Below are 16,612 nucleotides of genomic sequence, written 5' to 3' on the forward strand. Positions count from 1 at the left end.
TCTTTCAAAAATTATGTTCTCATTTATAGTAAAATAGAGGATAATGCAGGGTATGCTTTAGTCCATGGCTACCTTGTATTTAATGAGTGGCTACCATGGCATTGTCATTGGGTCATCAGTCAGATCCACTGCAGTCATTTCTGGCTCCAAAAAAACAAGATGGTGACTGCCAAACTGCTTAACTTGAAGCTTCAAAATGGTAGTCCACAAATTAATTGGTGACGTCACAATGGCTATGTCCACTTCTTTTATATAGTCTATGATTCACACAAACACAACCTCACACACGACTGTCTCTGACAGCTGATTTATGAGTTTGCTGTATGCGTGTATATATATATGTCTGTCTATTTGTGCATGTGTGTGTCTTTCGACAAAATTTGGTCACACTACATGAATCCATTGAGAAGTTATGTGCCTTTTTGTTATAGGTCATTCCCACTGCCACACCTCCTTTTTGCCAGTTGGCATGAACAGTTAATCATCTGTCCTTTGGCTCATGAAGTCTTTCCATTTGGAAGTTATGTGCCTTTTTACAGTAGGCCCCTCCCATTGCCATGCTTCTGTCAGCCAATTAGCATGAACACACACACACACACACTTACTCTCCATGCCCTTTTCAGCCTCCCAGGACAAAAACTGTGGCAGCCAAAGAATGGGGAAATTTTTGGGGCTTGACTGACCAACCATCCGACAGAGTGAGCTATAGAGCTGCTGGTTGAAGCTAAAAATGAGTATACTTTAAGAAGGTTCCATGAAGAGTTACAGTACTAATGCACACTCCTTCATTTTGTTAAACTTGATGTATCCACATCCTCAGATTCAGAGCTGGTCAGGGCACTTTGCTAATGGATCGGTAGCGGCTGTAAAATAGCCAGATCCCCTTTGATACTTTGTAACGTATTGTGCTTTGGGTAAACCAACTGTCACAAATATCCCATTGCACCCCGCTGAATCACTGGAAGTATTTCCTAACATAAATGCTGAGAGTGAGTGAACCTTTGACCGGCACAAGTAAACAACAGCCAGCAGTTTCAATTAATGAGCTGTCAGGGCGCATCAGTGAGCCATTGAGCAGAACTGCTTTTGGTTTAAAAAAAAAAAAGGTTTTGTGTCTATTTCAGTGACATTGTGCAGGTGTGTCATGCTTGTATCTTGAACATTTTGTTCCTGCAGATTATGAAGAGAGAATGTGCAAATCCTGTCACAACAGATCACCTTTCTCTCCATAGACAATATGCAAAACACTACAAAACTACAATACAAAATGTCACAAGAAATCGTTACAGAATAGCTGTGATGCAAGCTATTTTTTTCCCCAGTAAAGTTTCAGAGTGGCACAGTGATGAAAGGTTTGAGATTTTGGGCTGCTCTTGGCTGCTGTAACACAGAAATGATGAAATTGAGTTTGTTAAAATGCTAAATTGCTGGTATTTTCCATTTCCATATTGTACAGTCAGAATTTTGAAACTTTACATGGCATAAAATTTGCCGTGCCTTTAAGGGTAAGTGTGGTATTTTTCAACCTGGACCCTCTTTCCACATGATTTTGTGTCTAATTGACGAATGGGAACAACAATTTTTGACACTGGTCCAGTATTGAGTGTCAGCACTGCAGCTGGCAGCTGCAAAACATGCTTCATTGGAACCATTCAGGGTATTTGTGCACCGTCAATTTACATCTGAAAGGGCATGTTTTTTCCGCTGATAGGCTCAGATTATTGTGTCTGACAACTTATGGAAAGGACCCTACAGAGATGTATATAAATGTTTATAGACAAAACAATTGTTATTTGTTAGTCACTCCTTGTTAACTTAAGCACTTTTACATTGCATAAATTAGTTTAGCGCCTAGCAGACCTTTCCTCTACACATAGCTTTACACATTACATGAATTTCTAGTTTTTCTTACTCACCGTTGGTTAAAGTTACTGCATTTCAGAACAGCATGGTTGAATTTCAGCATGCATGCATGTTTTTCAGCTAGCATTGTTGAAACAGAGCAGCTAACGTTAATGCAGCTGCAAGAAGTTAGCGGAGTGAGATGCCCGACCAGGCAGTTTTGACATGTTTTCCTCATAACGGTATTGTTTGCATACGGCATATGCTCTGTCTGTTGACCCATATTTTCTCAAAAATCAAAAATATTTTACACAATGCCAATTTATTCCCGTGTAAATAATATTATCCTCATCGCTCTTCTCTTGGCTTCACATAAGCCTCCTGCTGTTTGAAGGTGACATGGAATTTCAAAATAAAGGCGTAAACTAAAGATGATGATAGGGATTGATGTTTTCGCTTTGCTGCAATGATAGTGGTTCTTTGATCATTGAACTGATAAATCGTTCCAGATCGATGAATCGTTACACCCCTAGGCTCTTTACAGGCTAAATTTGGAATTTACCCTTTAATGATGTGTTTGTGCTGACAGTACCGAGTGCGAAATACCTAATCGATTGAAAGCATAATGGTGAGTGTCAGTGTCTGTCAGTAGCAGAATTCGCTGCATCACAATGATTAGATGGGATATTTTATACAGTTTCATGAAATAATACTGCACATGGACTTTTGATTTGAAAGGACTAGCTGAACTATTCAGTCAAGTAAAAAATGCCAGAGAATATACTGTAAAACGCAACAGATGACACACAGTCAGTGAGAGATGATTGCCTTTTTTTCAGTGTGTGTCTGAATCAAAATGCATTGTGTTTGCTACTTCAAATAAGACACGAGCTGATGTGGTGATTATATGGGTGTCTTACAGGCATGAAATTGTGTGCACAAACATGGGAAAGCATAATCAACTCAGTCACATGCTAACCAACAATCTGCGCTTAATTACTGCATTATACGAGTAACAATAATACTCATCATCGGCAAATTAACGGCAAAAGTTGTATGTTCTGCTATTTTCTGTTTGAAGAAGAAAGTGTTTGTGTAAAAGCAGTTTAGTGTGATAGCATCATTCAAGGAAATAATTATGATGTTTGCCTCTTTTAGGGTGCTGCCGTTGAAGGCTGACAGTCTGTCTTGCTTGTGTTAGGCCTGGTGCTTCCAGACAGCAGAGAAAGAGAGAGTGGAGAAAAAAAAAACTGAAGCGCTTGCTTGTTCCGTTCTCCAGAGAGTCCGTGAAGCGAAAAAAGAAAAGGCGCTCGGCCCCACCTCGTGACACGGCGGCGCTCCACAGTATGCTCCCGCCTATGGTGTATGCAAACTGTGAATGACGAATACCAAGAGTGCTGTTCCACTGCTCACACAGGAGGCCAGTGCTTGCCAGGGAACATTCAGCAAGCGAGTGTAAATCCTCCCAACACATTGATTTCTTTTCTTTTTTAATGAAAAATGAAACTCTATTAAAAGAAATAAGTGGACTCTACATTTTAGTGAGACATTATCATTTTCATCAGTTATGGCTGTAAAGCACATAGGTCACAAATAATCTTTATGTTTGTCCCATAATAGCCTCTGTCCTTGCGCCTCTCCGTCCTAACACTACACCTTCACTTTATATATGTGTGTGTCTCTTTGCTCTCTCTCCTCAGCTCAGCAACATCATCTCTTCCTCAGACGCTGGGCCTTCGCAGCAGCTTGGAGCTCCGTCTGACCAATCATCAAGCGTTGGCAATCGTCTTTCAGCTGGAGTTTGTCTTCTCTGCTCCAATTGGCCGAGAGACAATGGTAAGAGGGATGCACAAACACTAAACCATACTTAATGCTAATCCTAAAGCCAGGTCTTAGCCTGAAGTCAACCTCTTGACAAAACGAGGACAAACGAGAATGAACTCTTCACTCAACTCAAACAGGTCTTCACAGTAATACAAGGACTAAAGACATCTTCACACACACATGCCCTTCTATCCTCTCGTCATCCTGCTTTTGTTTTCACACAACCTCTCTTGTGTCCTTTGAGTATCACTCCATCCATCTCTTGCCAGTGCCTCCCAGAGGAAATAACTGAAGGCTTCCTTAGCCACAAGTCCTCTGTAAACAAAAAGGACTGAAAGAAGTGTACATAGAAGGATGTGTGAATGAGACTGAAGTAAGGAACCAAAGGAGAACAAATCAGTTGTGAAGACTTGACCTGAGCTGGCAGCTTGCCTCTCATCCTCACTGTCACATATTTGATCATGAGGAGGTTCATCTAGGCCTTTTTTTGTGTCTTTCCTTGATACAACTTCCCAACCTCTCACTTTGCAAAAAGGCATAGTTTCCATTACTGATTTTTCATCTTTTGGAAAAATACACTTTGATTTAAAAGATGCCAAGTCTAAAAGCAAGGTTCATCTTACTTATCGAAAATGCTTTGTGTGTGTGTCCTTGAGCTCTACCAAATACGTTGAATACATTTCCTTCCTGATAAAACATTTGCAAAGTGGAGTTTTGAAAGCGGAAAAAGACAGGTTTTTTGCTTCAACATTCTGAAGTTAATGTTGATTGCACAGTGTAATGGCTTCAGAATAATGACACCATCCGCGTTTAGATTGGTTCCCTATATGTCTCGCTCTCACTATGGAAATTAGTCTGCCACCAGGTAAAGCCCACATCAGTGTGTAATAAGTTGGGTGGCTATTGTGTTAAAGGTTCTATTGCTTTGTTCTGATGATAATTTACTCTGTCTCATCTAAATGTTGTCATCAGAGCTGCTGTGTGAAGGAGGCGGCAAGGTGAGGTTTAGTTTCACTTTTGTTTGTTGCTGTTGGTATTAAGACAACTCCCCCTCTCCTGATGTTTCGACATTAACCTATTCTCCGTAAATGAAAACCCAGATGTTAGTGTGATTATTTGGTAGGCTCTGAGGAAAATGTGAAGCGATTTGATTGTTTTTGCAACAGCAACAAAACCAACAATGATACCACTTGGAAAAGCTAGAGGGGGAAAAGTTGTGTTTCTACTTTAAGTGTTTTAAGCAGTGCATCATTTACATCCATGTTTACTTGTTTGCAGTCTTCTTTTTTATTTCCTTTGCTGGCACATTGCAGCATATCTTCATGTGATACCACCACCTGTAAATTAGTGAAATAGTGTGAAACGACTGGCAGGACTGTGTATTGTGTCATCCGTGTGTGCACGTATGTGCACCCTTGTCCACATGAGGTTAAAAACTCCATAGGGAACATTTAACTGACAGGAGTCTCAACTGTGGTGGTGGTTTTGCATAAGTTAGGATGTAAGTTCTGGCTCCAGTAAGTAACGAAGTGGCAACGACCAGTGAACTCAAACTCCAGGCTCCAAAATGTTGCCTGGGTGATGGCTGACATCATTGACTTACGGCCTCTGGGCATGACTCACTTGATTCCCAAAAAAACTCACTGCGTAGGTCTACTGTACAATCACTTCTGCCACTGTTGAAATGCAGCTTGCATAGAGGAAGTTTTTCAGGGTTATTGAAAGGCTTTCTGGGAAATGTGGGGATTTAAATACGCTGTCAGGGATTTCTCAGAAGTGTGAGTGTGATACTGCTATTTGTTTTATCCACTTACTGTAGAAGTGAGTCAAATAGGACTTTAATTAGTATTATAATACCCTGAACCAACACCTGCAGTATATCCACACAAGAGAACTAGAGCAAAAATGATGAAGCTGAAAGTGGTAACAACAAAACAATAATCTGCAATACAGACAACAAATATAGGACAATATATCTATGAACTTTTTCTTTAAACTCCCAAATATTATATGTATATATATATATATGTATCTGTATTAGCCTCACAAATCCAGTAGTTATTATTAGGCTGGGTATCTTGTAAAAAAGTACTAATACCAGTGCACTAAAAGTGATACAGATACAAATAAAGTACTTCATTTGATACCCAAAATGTGAATGGAGTGGCGTGCAGCATAGCCATACTTTCGAACATTTTGGTGGCAATTTGGCATGCTGAATTGCCAGCTCTGTAAAATAAATCACCCTAGATTTGACCACACTACGGAGTATTGGTTGTAGCTGCTGCTGCGGGAGTGTGAGCTCTGCGCTAGGGACAGTTGTAAGAGTCCGCAAGGCCACACGCACATTGGCAGAGCTAAGCATCACACAGCTAACGCTACCTAATGGTTATTATTTACGGGTTTAAGGACAGAGTTGAGCCATTTTGGTGTTGGTGTAAGTTTGCTGGGACCATTAACCGCTCAGTGCCCAATGTTAGCTGCTGCTGCCATGTTTTCTCAGGCTAGTCAGGCAGACATTTAACTGACTGTTCACTGGGAGGAGAGCAGTGCTGAAGACAGCAGCAGCAGAAAGTTTGCTTATACAGCAGGGGGTCAGGACAGCCTGGGATCAGAACCCCCACTGTAAAATGAATTGAATGCAGGTAAAGATTATTTTTTGGATTTTTGCCTCTATTTGATAGGACAGTCAATGTGTGTGTGGGGGGGGGGAGGAAGAGGGGACATGCAGCAAAGGGCCACAGGCTGTAAATTGAACCTGCTGCCGCTGTGGCAAGGACATTGCCCTTTGTATATAGGACATCTGCTCTGTGAGACTGTTTTTTTTATTTGCCAATATGGCTGCCAGTGTAATACCTCAGTTTCAGTAACAAATTTTCCTAGATACTGTATGTTGAGGAATATAAACATGCTTTCTGTGACATAGCTCTCTTCACTTTGCAGCTGTCTGCTTTAGTTGACAGTGAACAGCATGTAATCAGTGTCTTGGTCTGCCTGCCATTTAAAGTTGACCGACCCTGTATGTTGTTTGTTGATGTGATGGGCAGATATGAGGCTTCAATCAACCGTGGAGTAACAGTAAGTCATGGTTGGTCAGTGCTAATTTGGTCATGATTGGTAAGATGAGTGATTTTGTTGTTGAGCATATCAAGATTACATTTTTTTCAGGAAGCCCTGCTGTGATTGTGGAGGAACAAACAGGTAACATAAAAGTATCCAATTTTAACAACAACAAAAAAAATCTGCAGGTTTTGTCCATTGTCATTCAGTTGAATCCTAATCTCAAGTCCTGTCATGTCTCCCCTCTGTCCATCTGAATTACAAAGACCAGTAGCTGGCACCTGGTACAGACTGACACAGTCAACACCCCCCCAGGAAAGTCATTTCCAAATTCAAGCTGCACCACTTAACAACCGCTCATGGCATGGAAAACCTCAGAAAGACTGTGGTAATTATGTGCGTGGGTGAGCCTTTAACACTTAATGCATGCCAAGGCTGGGCTCTCATTGTGTTACTGCGTGTTATACTTTGTACAAGCAGGGGTCATCAGATCACCAATTAAAAGCAGCAAAAAAAAAAAAATCACCAGCCACCCAGTCGTCGGAGCGCCGTGGTGCATTTGCATTTATGTACTAATTCACCCGTTCTTACCCCTGCAACCATTTGACAGCCAATCAGTCTGTTGTAAATGGACAATTTACCCCTTTTTGTTTTTACTATGTGTGAGAGTGATTATTTACTGGATATTGGTTTAAAAAAACAGTTGCACAGAAGAGCTTTTTCCAGAGCATGAAATACATCACAAAAGAGGAGTTGCTCACCACCTTCACCATCTTTGTTTTATGCAGTTTGTACATGAAATACTGCTTTAAACTGTTCAATCTTCTATTAGCAAAACAAATAAATCCTGATGCTACCATATGATCTAAATGATCAAATATATCAACTGACAAATGATATGCCTGTTATGTGAAAGTTGCAATAAACACTGCTTATGGAGGCACGCAAATGTAGAGTTTATTCAGATAGCTTCAAATGTTTTTGCCAACAACCTCCTACATACCTAGTTTCTTGACAGAAGCCCTGATTGTGATAGTTTGTGACTTTGAGAATAAAAACAAGATTTCAGAAAGAAATAACAACAATTACAGTATACAGGTATACCAGTGCTGAGGCTGATGGGAATGCTATTAGTTTTGCATCTATTTGCTCACAAAGTATCTGGCAATTTATATTTTGACCTGTTGACGGCACACGATGAAAAGTCAGGGGATCACCAATTCACCCTGACGTGGACACTGATGTCTGTACCAATTTTTAGGGCAATCCATCAAACAGTTGTCAAAACATTTCACTCAAAATCGCAAATGTCAACCTGCTGTTGGCAGATTAAATGTCAGGGGATCGCCAACGTCTGACTGACCAGATGACCTCCCTGTCTCCAGAGCTACACTGCCAGTGTGGTTAAAAATCATATGACTGCGTTCTTGCATTAAAAGCCTTTATTTCAGTTGTTGGTCTGGAAATTAACTATGAGCCTACATAGAGCCTTAGCTCTACATGTGTCATGTAGTGACACAGTATAAAGGCTGATATATACTCAAAAGGAGACCTTGTGACCTTGTTGTCAAGGAGAGCAAGGTTGCACCGCGTGTTGTCTACCACATCACAAATCCAAAGTCAGACATGTTGTTTTCCTAGGGGCTGTCTGTGATGGCAGAAAAAAGGTGCTGGCTCCGATAGCGGGGAAGAAAGTTAGAAAGCTGAAGTAATGAGACTAATGAACAGACTACAGAAAGTAAAACATCACATTTACAGGCATCACACAGATGTCATCCTAACACACACATCACACAGATGTGTCACACAGATGTTTGATGTGTGTTATGATTCTGTCAGCTCCAGGAAGCTGAGCAAATGTGTCTCAGCCATTGTTCAGAACTTGATTCAGGTTTCAGTTGCAGTCTGCCAGACTATTTTCTGAAAGCAAACTGCCACTCCGTTGCTGCCAACATGGAGGTAACTGCTGAAGTAAACAGGAAATCAAGGAAGAAGGAATGCAAGGTATTTGCAGAGAACCTTCAGCATGCTCAAGGCTCTGCCTACTGTATTGTCACATCAGTGCACGCCTGGCCAGTCTCTGTAGAAAGCTGGCTGGGTACTAGTTGGTTTTGTGAAATTATAGATACTGGGCAGTGCAGACCACCTTTATTCCACCTTATAAACATTTCATCATTATCCAAGTGTCTAAATATGAATTATTTTGGAGTGCTGGCCATTGGGCCACCAGTTGGTCTATCCTTCCAACTACTTGGTTCAGACTATTTCTGACCAACTTAAACATTGGCAGGTCTTCATGAAATTTGTTGTAGAGGTTCATGTTCCTCAAAGAATGAAGCCTCATGTTTTTGATGACCTCCTAATCTTTTCTTTTGTGCTACTATTGGACCAAAATTTCCGCTTGTACATAGGAAATATCTAATGGGTAGATTCTCATGAAGTTTTGAGTGCGATCATGCTCGACAAAGGATGAACGCTTTCAGGGCTGCAGCTAATGGTTGTTTTAGTACTCAAACATTCTATGATTACTCCATTGATAAGAAATCCTTGGACATTATTAAAGAGCAATAGTCAAGAGTAGAGAGAGACTATCATAGTAATAGTATGTAGCCTCACTTCCTGCCCTTCGAAGGCTATTTCGCCGGGAGGAGAGCTCACCCCAGCTCTGGAGGTGAACCCCTGTTAGCAGCTGTAGCAACTGGAATTCAGCCAGTGCAAACCCCAGCATCAGGGGGCCTTCATGTCAACTAGCAATCATATTGATTTACATTAAATGCTAACGTTAACGGTACCTTGTGTCGGGTCTGGTCTGTGGACTAGATGTGTAGACTGCTTGCTGCCTGTTGAGATGCTAAAGCTTTGAAGTTGTGCTATTGTAATATGCTAATTTGGTTTTTACAATAGATGAGTTTTGTTTTGTTATTTTTTCTCTTCTCCATTCTGCAATTCTGTGCCATCAAATCACATGACCTGTCCGCAGTGCGTTGTGTGACTGTAATAATCAACAATGAGTTTTAGTAATCAAGTTACGAGAGATTCTTGAGGAATAATTTCAGGTTTAAAACCTTTCAATCTTGGACACTTAATGAGCTCTCCTTTTGTGCCTACCAGTTTTAGTCCAAAATATCAACTATGCACACAGGATATCTCTCAGTCTAATAGACAGATTTCCATGACATTTGTTGAGAACATTCAGGCTTCCATTTGGATGCATTTTCTTTGGTTTAAATGAAAAAAGTTCACTCAAGTTGAGAAATTCTAATAACTCTGATGGAACCATCAAAATGATATCTGTCTACATCATCCCAGAATAGCTAGGCAAAAACTGTTGTGTGGGTGACAAAAAAAAAAGATCTCCTACCACTCTCTACTTCACCACCTTCGCCTTCACTGGCATGAATGTTTGATGAGGTGAGAGATATTTAGCAGGTGGAGAGTAATTTCTGTCTGTGTGTGGGAGTGGAGAGAGAGAGCGTGTGTGTGTGTGTGTGTGTGTGTGTGTGTGTGTGTGTGTGTCCCCTGATGTGTACATATGTCATTTGTGAGTTTTAATCCAGAGCCTGATCTGTCTTGGGTGTTGACTGATAAGAGTTTGATGCATAATGCCTCCTGAAGACAGCAGCAGCCATGACACCTGAAGACTCACCTCAGCCACCCACTGCATCAAAAGGCTCCTGTATTATCAGTACACTGCTAAAGCCTCAGCGTCTGCATCTTCGGCTACCAAGACGAGTGTGATGGGACAGTGTACACATCCCTGAACTGTGTCACAGCTGTCAGAAATGTGATGCTTTTGAGGTGTTATAGATGTGTTGAGCTGAGGTGTGCCTTCGGGGCAGGCAGCTGCACACTGTCAACAGCACTTCACAGCACTTGACACCACTTGTGAACCACAAATGTGAGGGTTCATGTCTGATTGCCGCCACAGTCTCCTCTGAGACTTCTCAGGCCCCTGTGGAGCTGTAGACTCACAAGTCAGTCTTTAGACGCTTTGCTTAACTAAAGACTGATGACTTTCTCCTTGATTTTGTGTTTAGATGGGCGGATACAATTTCAGAGTTTAAAAAAACTCCCTACGTTGCAGAACCAATAGTAAATCTGCAGGGCGGTCCTTCGGTGGCTCGCTGAACTCTTGTGCTTGTAAACATAGTCCCACTAGAAACACGTGTAGCGGTACAAAAAGTACATGTCATTGGTTCGACAGCCCATTGGTTTGACATCCCATTAGTCCGACTGTCTGCGGTGCTGAACGGCTCGCGGCAGGTGTATGGTGCGCCACGACCGGCTTGAGGCGGAGCAGGCTCACAGCTTATGTGTTTGTCACTTTCTTTTTCATTTTAACCCACACCATGATCTTTTCCTGACCCTAACCAAGTGGTTTTTGTGCCTAAACCTAACCAGACCTTAACCACAGGGCATCATGATGATTTCGGAACGGACTTCGGAACAATGAGTTTAATATGGTCGGAACAATGGGATGTCAAACCAATGGGCTGTCGAACCAATGGGCAGTTCCCCAAAAAGGATCAGCGTGCTCGCAGAAAACGCCGTCAAAATTCAGTGGATGTTTGTCGCGTTTGCGGCGACACATTCTCGCCAACTAAAAGAAACAAACATAATCTTTTACAAGGTCATGACTCATCCGTCCGGCCGGTCTATAACGTTAGAGAGAATCGCCTTGTTGTTTACAAATACCTCCAGGTAGAAAACCAGCAGAGCTTTTAGCTATATATATAGCCTATATATCACATTTTTCACATCACTGTATCACCGTTTAGACTAATCCGATGTTTATAAAGTCTATAAACACAATGATTGAACAAACATTACTATTTCTGTGTGCACGTTTAGCTGGGCTAACCGTTAGCTGTTAGCCCTGTTAGCTGTTAGCAGTGTCTGTAATAGGTAATAACTCATTAAACGGTCCGTGAAAAAAATCTTTTCCAGCGGATATCTTAGTTACAACATGATTGAGCTAGCAAAGCAGTTTTGTGTTGCTATGTGTGGTATTTATACAGTTTTAGGAAATCACGATGTCTAGAAAGCATCAGTGGCTGCAGCTGACAGGGACAGCTAACAGCAGCAGCAAAGGTAACAGGACGTCATCTGTTAAAAGCCTCCCGTTGTCGGATACGACATGAAACTACTCCAGTTGGCTCAATAATGTTGTAACTAAGACATCCGGTAGAAAAAATATTCTCTTCACGGATGAGCACACGTTTGATAAAACGGAGTTAAATCTCTCTGCATCCATTTTCAAGCTCTCTGTGTGTTTGTTTCCTTGCGGACGAGAAAAGGGGGAGCGCACATTTCCAAGAAGGCGTGTCCTTTTCAAAAATGCAAGAGGCGTTGCTTTGTTGCTGGCCGTTTTCGCCGGTGTGTTAAACACACTTTAGAAAGGAGTGTCCCCAGACTATCAGAAGGCAGAGATCTCTGATTGTCTGGTGGCGAGACTAGTGGAGCTGTACCGGTATTTAAACCTGCACGAATCGATCAGGTTGCTTTGACCTTTGACCTTTGAGGCTATTCAGTCAAAAACAAAACATGTCAATACTTTGAATGAAGCTGTCGGCAGCAGTGTCTGTATACTACTGGATTCTATAACTTATGAGTTTGGAGTTAACTATACTGTGGCGTAAAAAATCAAGCATAAGCCCTTTAACACTGAACAAAAACCCCACAAACACCTGGCTTTTGTATTTAATAAGAAAGGTTACAATCAGAATTCATTCCCGGATCAAGCAACTCTCAAGTAGTCATGTGTATTTACCGGCTCCAGCTCCCATCGGCAGTGACAGAAACTTGAAACCCAATTGGACAGGTTATTTTCGCCCCTTTTCCAGCGCAACTGATGGTAACTCCTGCAACTCTTTCTCATTGCAGTCACAAATTCCGTCCAGCTACGTCCAATAAGTGCTCAAACGTCATTCCAAATTAGTGGTCACTAAGTTTAAAAGAAAAAGGCAGAAAAAGGAAAAAAAAAGAAAAACTGGTATAAAAAAGAAATGACTATCTTAAAGGGCCAGTGTGTAAAATGGGTTGAAAACAGTGACATCAGTGGCCAAATTCTAGATTGGAGGGCTCACTCGCTCACCCCTCCCGTTGGGTAAATGACGGCGGCCTCGTAGGGACAAAAAGCCTTGCGCATGAGTTTTTCAGGAGTAGGTCTATCTAGCGATGAGGTGAATATTTATTTAGAAATCTAAACCATGTTACGATATTGTAATGAATCCCTCACGAGCAGGAGACCAGAGGAGCATTCGGGAAAAAGGCCAGTTTATTTGAGCACTCCAGAAACTCCGGTAACACTCCAGGGGGTAAAAGACTCCGTCCCAAACTCTGACTCTTCTAGCGTAACAGACACACTGCAAAACTGATTGATGCTGAGCGGGCCAGAAGAGAGGCTGAATGCACAGAATGGGATTTGGTGCTACCATCGTTGGAGAGATACTATATCATCAGGAGGAAAAGCGCCGCAGAGAGTGCATCACAAGGAGTGAAGTTGCATCTTCTTTTCCTCGCAGATGACGGTTCGGGTTCATTCTCTCCTGTTGCGTGGTAAGTGTGGTCCATTCGCAAACTTTATAACTAAAAAAAACTTTTCACTACTCTCTATCTACGAACTACTAACACTCTCTGCTGTTTCCTCCTCCTTCTTCCTTCCTTCCGCTGTCTTCGTTGGTTCATTTATACGCGTGAAACGCGTTCTCTGACTGGCTGGATTGTCCGCTCGGTCTGCCGTACATACATGGCGGCGCAAGATGGCGACCTCTCTAAAGCAAGGCCCTTGCTATACAGTACAGGCCAAAAGTTTGGACACACCTTCTCATTCATTGCGTTTTCTTTATTTTCATGACTATTTACATTGTAGATTCTCACTGAAGGCATCAAAACTATGAATGAACACATGTGGAGTTATGTACTTAACAAAAAAAGGTGAAATAACTGAAAACATGTTTTATATTCTAGTTTCTTCAAAATAGCCACCCTTTGCTCTGATTACTGCTTTGCACACTCTTGGCATTCTCTCCATGAGCTTCAAGAGGTAGTCACCTGAAATGGTTTTCCAACAGTCTTGAAGGAGTTCCCAGAGGTGTTTAGCACTTGTTGGCCCCTTTGCCTTCACTCTGCGGTCCAGCTCACCCCAAACCATCTCGATTGGGTTCAGGTCCGGTGACTGTGGAGGCCAGGTCATCTGCCGCAGCACTCCATCACTCTCCTTCTTGGTCAAATAGCCCTTACACAGCCTGGAGGTGTGTTTGGGGTCATTGTCCTGTTGAAAAATAAATGATCGTCCAACTAAAGGCAAACCGGATGGGATGGCATGTCGCTGCAGGATGCTGTGGTAGCCATGCTGGTTCAGTGTGCCTTCAATTTTGAATAAATCCCCAACAGTGTCACCAGCAAAACACCCCCACACCATCACACCTCCTCCTCCATGCTTCACAGTGGGAAGCAGGCATGTGGAATCCATCCGTTCACCTTTTCTGCGTCTCACAAAGACACAGCGGTTGGAACCAAAGATCTCAAATTTGGACTCATCAGACCAAAGCACAGATTTCCACTGGTCTAATGTCCATTCCTTGTGTTTCTTGGCCCAAACAAATCTCTTCTGCTTGTTGCCTCTCCTTAGCAGTGGTTTCCTAGCAGCTATTTGACCATGAAGGCCTGATTCGCGCAGTCTCCTCTTAACAGTTGTTCTAGAGATGGGTCTGCTGCTAGAACTCTGTGTGGCATTCATCTGGTCTCTGATCTGAGCTGCTGTTAACTTGCGATTTCTGAGGCTGGTGACTCGGATGAACTTATCCTCAGAAGCAGAGGTGACTCTTGGTCTTCCTTTCCTGGGTCGGTCCTCATGTGTGCCAGTTTCGTTGTAGCGCTTGATGGTTTTTGCGACTCCACTTGGGGACACATTTAAAGTTTTTGCAATTTTCCGGACTGACTGACCTTCATTTCTTAAAGTAATGATGGCCACTGGTTTTTCTTTAGTTAGCTGATTGGTTCTTGCCATAATATGAATTTTAACAGTTGTCCAATAGGGCTGTCGGCTGTGTATTAACCTGACTTCTGCACAACACAACTGATGGTCCCAACCCCATTGATAAAGCAAGAAATTCCACTAATTAACCCTGATAAGGCACACCTGTGAAGTGGAAACCATTTCAGGTGACTACCTGTTGAAGCTCATCGAGAGAATGCCAAGAGTGTGCGAAGCAGTAATCAGAGCAAAGGGTGGCTATTTTGAAGAAACTAGAATATAAAACATGTTTTCAGTTATTTCACCTTTGTTTGTTAAGTACATAACTCCACATGTGTTCATTCATAGTTTTGATGCCTTCAGTGAGAATCTACAGTGTAAATAGTCATGAAAATAAAGAAAACGCATTGAATGAGAAGGTGTGTCCAAACTTTTGGCCTGTACTGTATATATATATAAAAGCATAACTATAAGGCTACGAAAACCAAACGAATTTTATTTTATAGCGATTATACACTTGTATAAACATATTAATGGGTAGAAGATTCAGATTCAGATTCAGATTGACAATAAACCATGCCAAATATTACACACTGGCCCTTTAACATTTTCCCTGGCCTCCATTCTGCTTTCTACTGATTAGTAAGGGCTCATTTATACTCCCTTTAAGTACGAAAATAGATGAATTTGTTTAAAACGTGGCAACTGTCGCTGCCCATATACATCTATGTGTCCTTTATATTGGCACAGATGGATGGCACTAGAGGGCAGAGTCAAAAGATTCTGATGACAGCAAACATGGCGACGGTAGAAGAGGTTGTGATAATGTACCTTGTAAATGGCGGTGGTCTTTTAGGCCACTAAATAGAAGGCAATGTGAACGAAGAATTCTTTTTACTATATTGCTGATTTGTTCCGTCCTGCCATTTTTAAAATGTCTTCATCGTGTCAAACGGTCATGTCTTACTTAAATACGCTACACTACCCCCACAATTTCCAGTGGTACTGCTCTTCTATGTCTGTGTCTGTAAGCTGTCAGAAAATGTGCACATACTATATGGACGAAATGAACTGTATCCGTATTTGTATCTGTGCATTGAGCAAAATGAGCCATAATCCTGTTTTCTGGCAAGTTCATGATGTCAAATGTGACACATCAGGAAGAAAACTAAGCATAATAAGTTTAATAGTGTAATGCTTCCAAATGTGCAGAAATAATGGAGTAAAATACACTTCATGATAAAATGAGATGATGACAAACAAAATAGAAAAAGCTACATTTTCTGAAGAAAATGTACACGCTGAAAATGTGAAGTTTAAAATTGCTTGACTGTCTTGACATGTTGAGTGCTTGAGGTTGGTTTTTGAATGGCTGTGTATAGCCTTAAAAGCTGTAGCTTAAGCTATTTTAAGAAAAACGGTGTACCTGAAGTTGAAGCACTGAAAGAAGGTGAAGTGGCAGCTGAAACGTAATTACTGAGAGAAGTAATGATGGTATTTACAAGTGCTGAAAAGACTTGAAGTACACACAGTTACAGGTGGGATAATAAAATACATATACACTTGAAAAGATTAATGTAAGAAATGTATAATATTTTACAGAACAAGATAATACAATAGTATACTGTAAAGGAATGATGTATAAAATAACAACATATGTAATATAAAAAAATGTTTTGTGATGTCTTTCAGAATAACCCTCTATGATTCAATTATAATACAAATGGCTTTGCTGTGCAGTGTGTTGGTGGTGGGCACAAACAAATGGCTGAAACACTGTCTTTTTGTGTGTGTGGGCTCACCCAAGAGTGACACCTTGATCCTCTCATTCAGAGCCCCTTACACAATGGAGCACTAAACCTGTTTCATTTCCCATATTGCTCTGCCTCTGTCTGCATATATATTGCC

The 16,612-nt window shown here is 41.5% G+C and overlaps 1 protein-coding gene across 1 annotated transcript in view; it reads left to right on the forward strand.

The window, feature by feature from the left end:
- nphp4 (nephronophthisis 4) overlaps positions 1 to 16,612 on the forward strand; it is a 249,560-nt gene that overhangs the window by 86,245 nt on the left and 146,703 nt on the right. Inside the window, exon 9 of the mRNA XM_033629764.2 lies at positions 3,543 to 3,678. Coding sequence (XP_033485655.2) covers positions 3,543 to 3,678 — 136 coding nt within the window. The remainder of the gene's footprint in view (positions 1 to 3,542; positions 3,679 to 16,612) is intronic.

Source organism: Epinephelus lanceolatus, chromosome 8 (assembly GCF_041903045.1).
Source record: "Epinephelus lanceolatus isolate andai-2023 chromosome 8, ASM4190304v1, whole genome shotgun sequence".
Lineage (NCBI taxonomy): Eukaryota > Metazoa > Chordata > Actinopteri > Perciformes > Serranidae > Epinephelus > Epinephelus lanceolatus.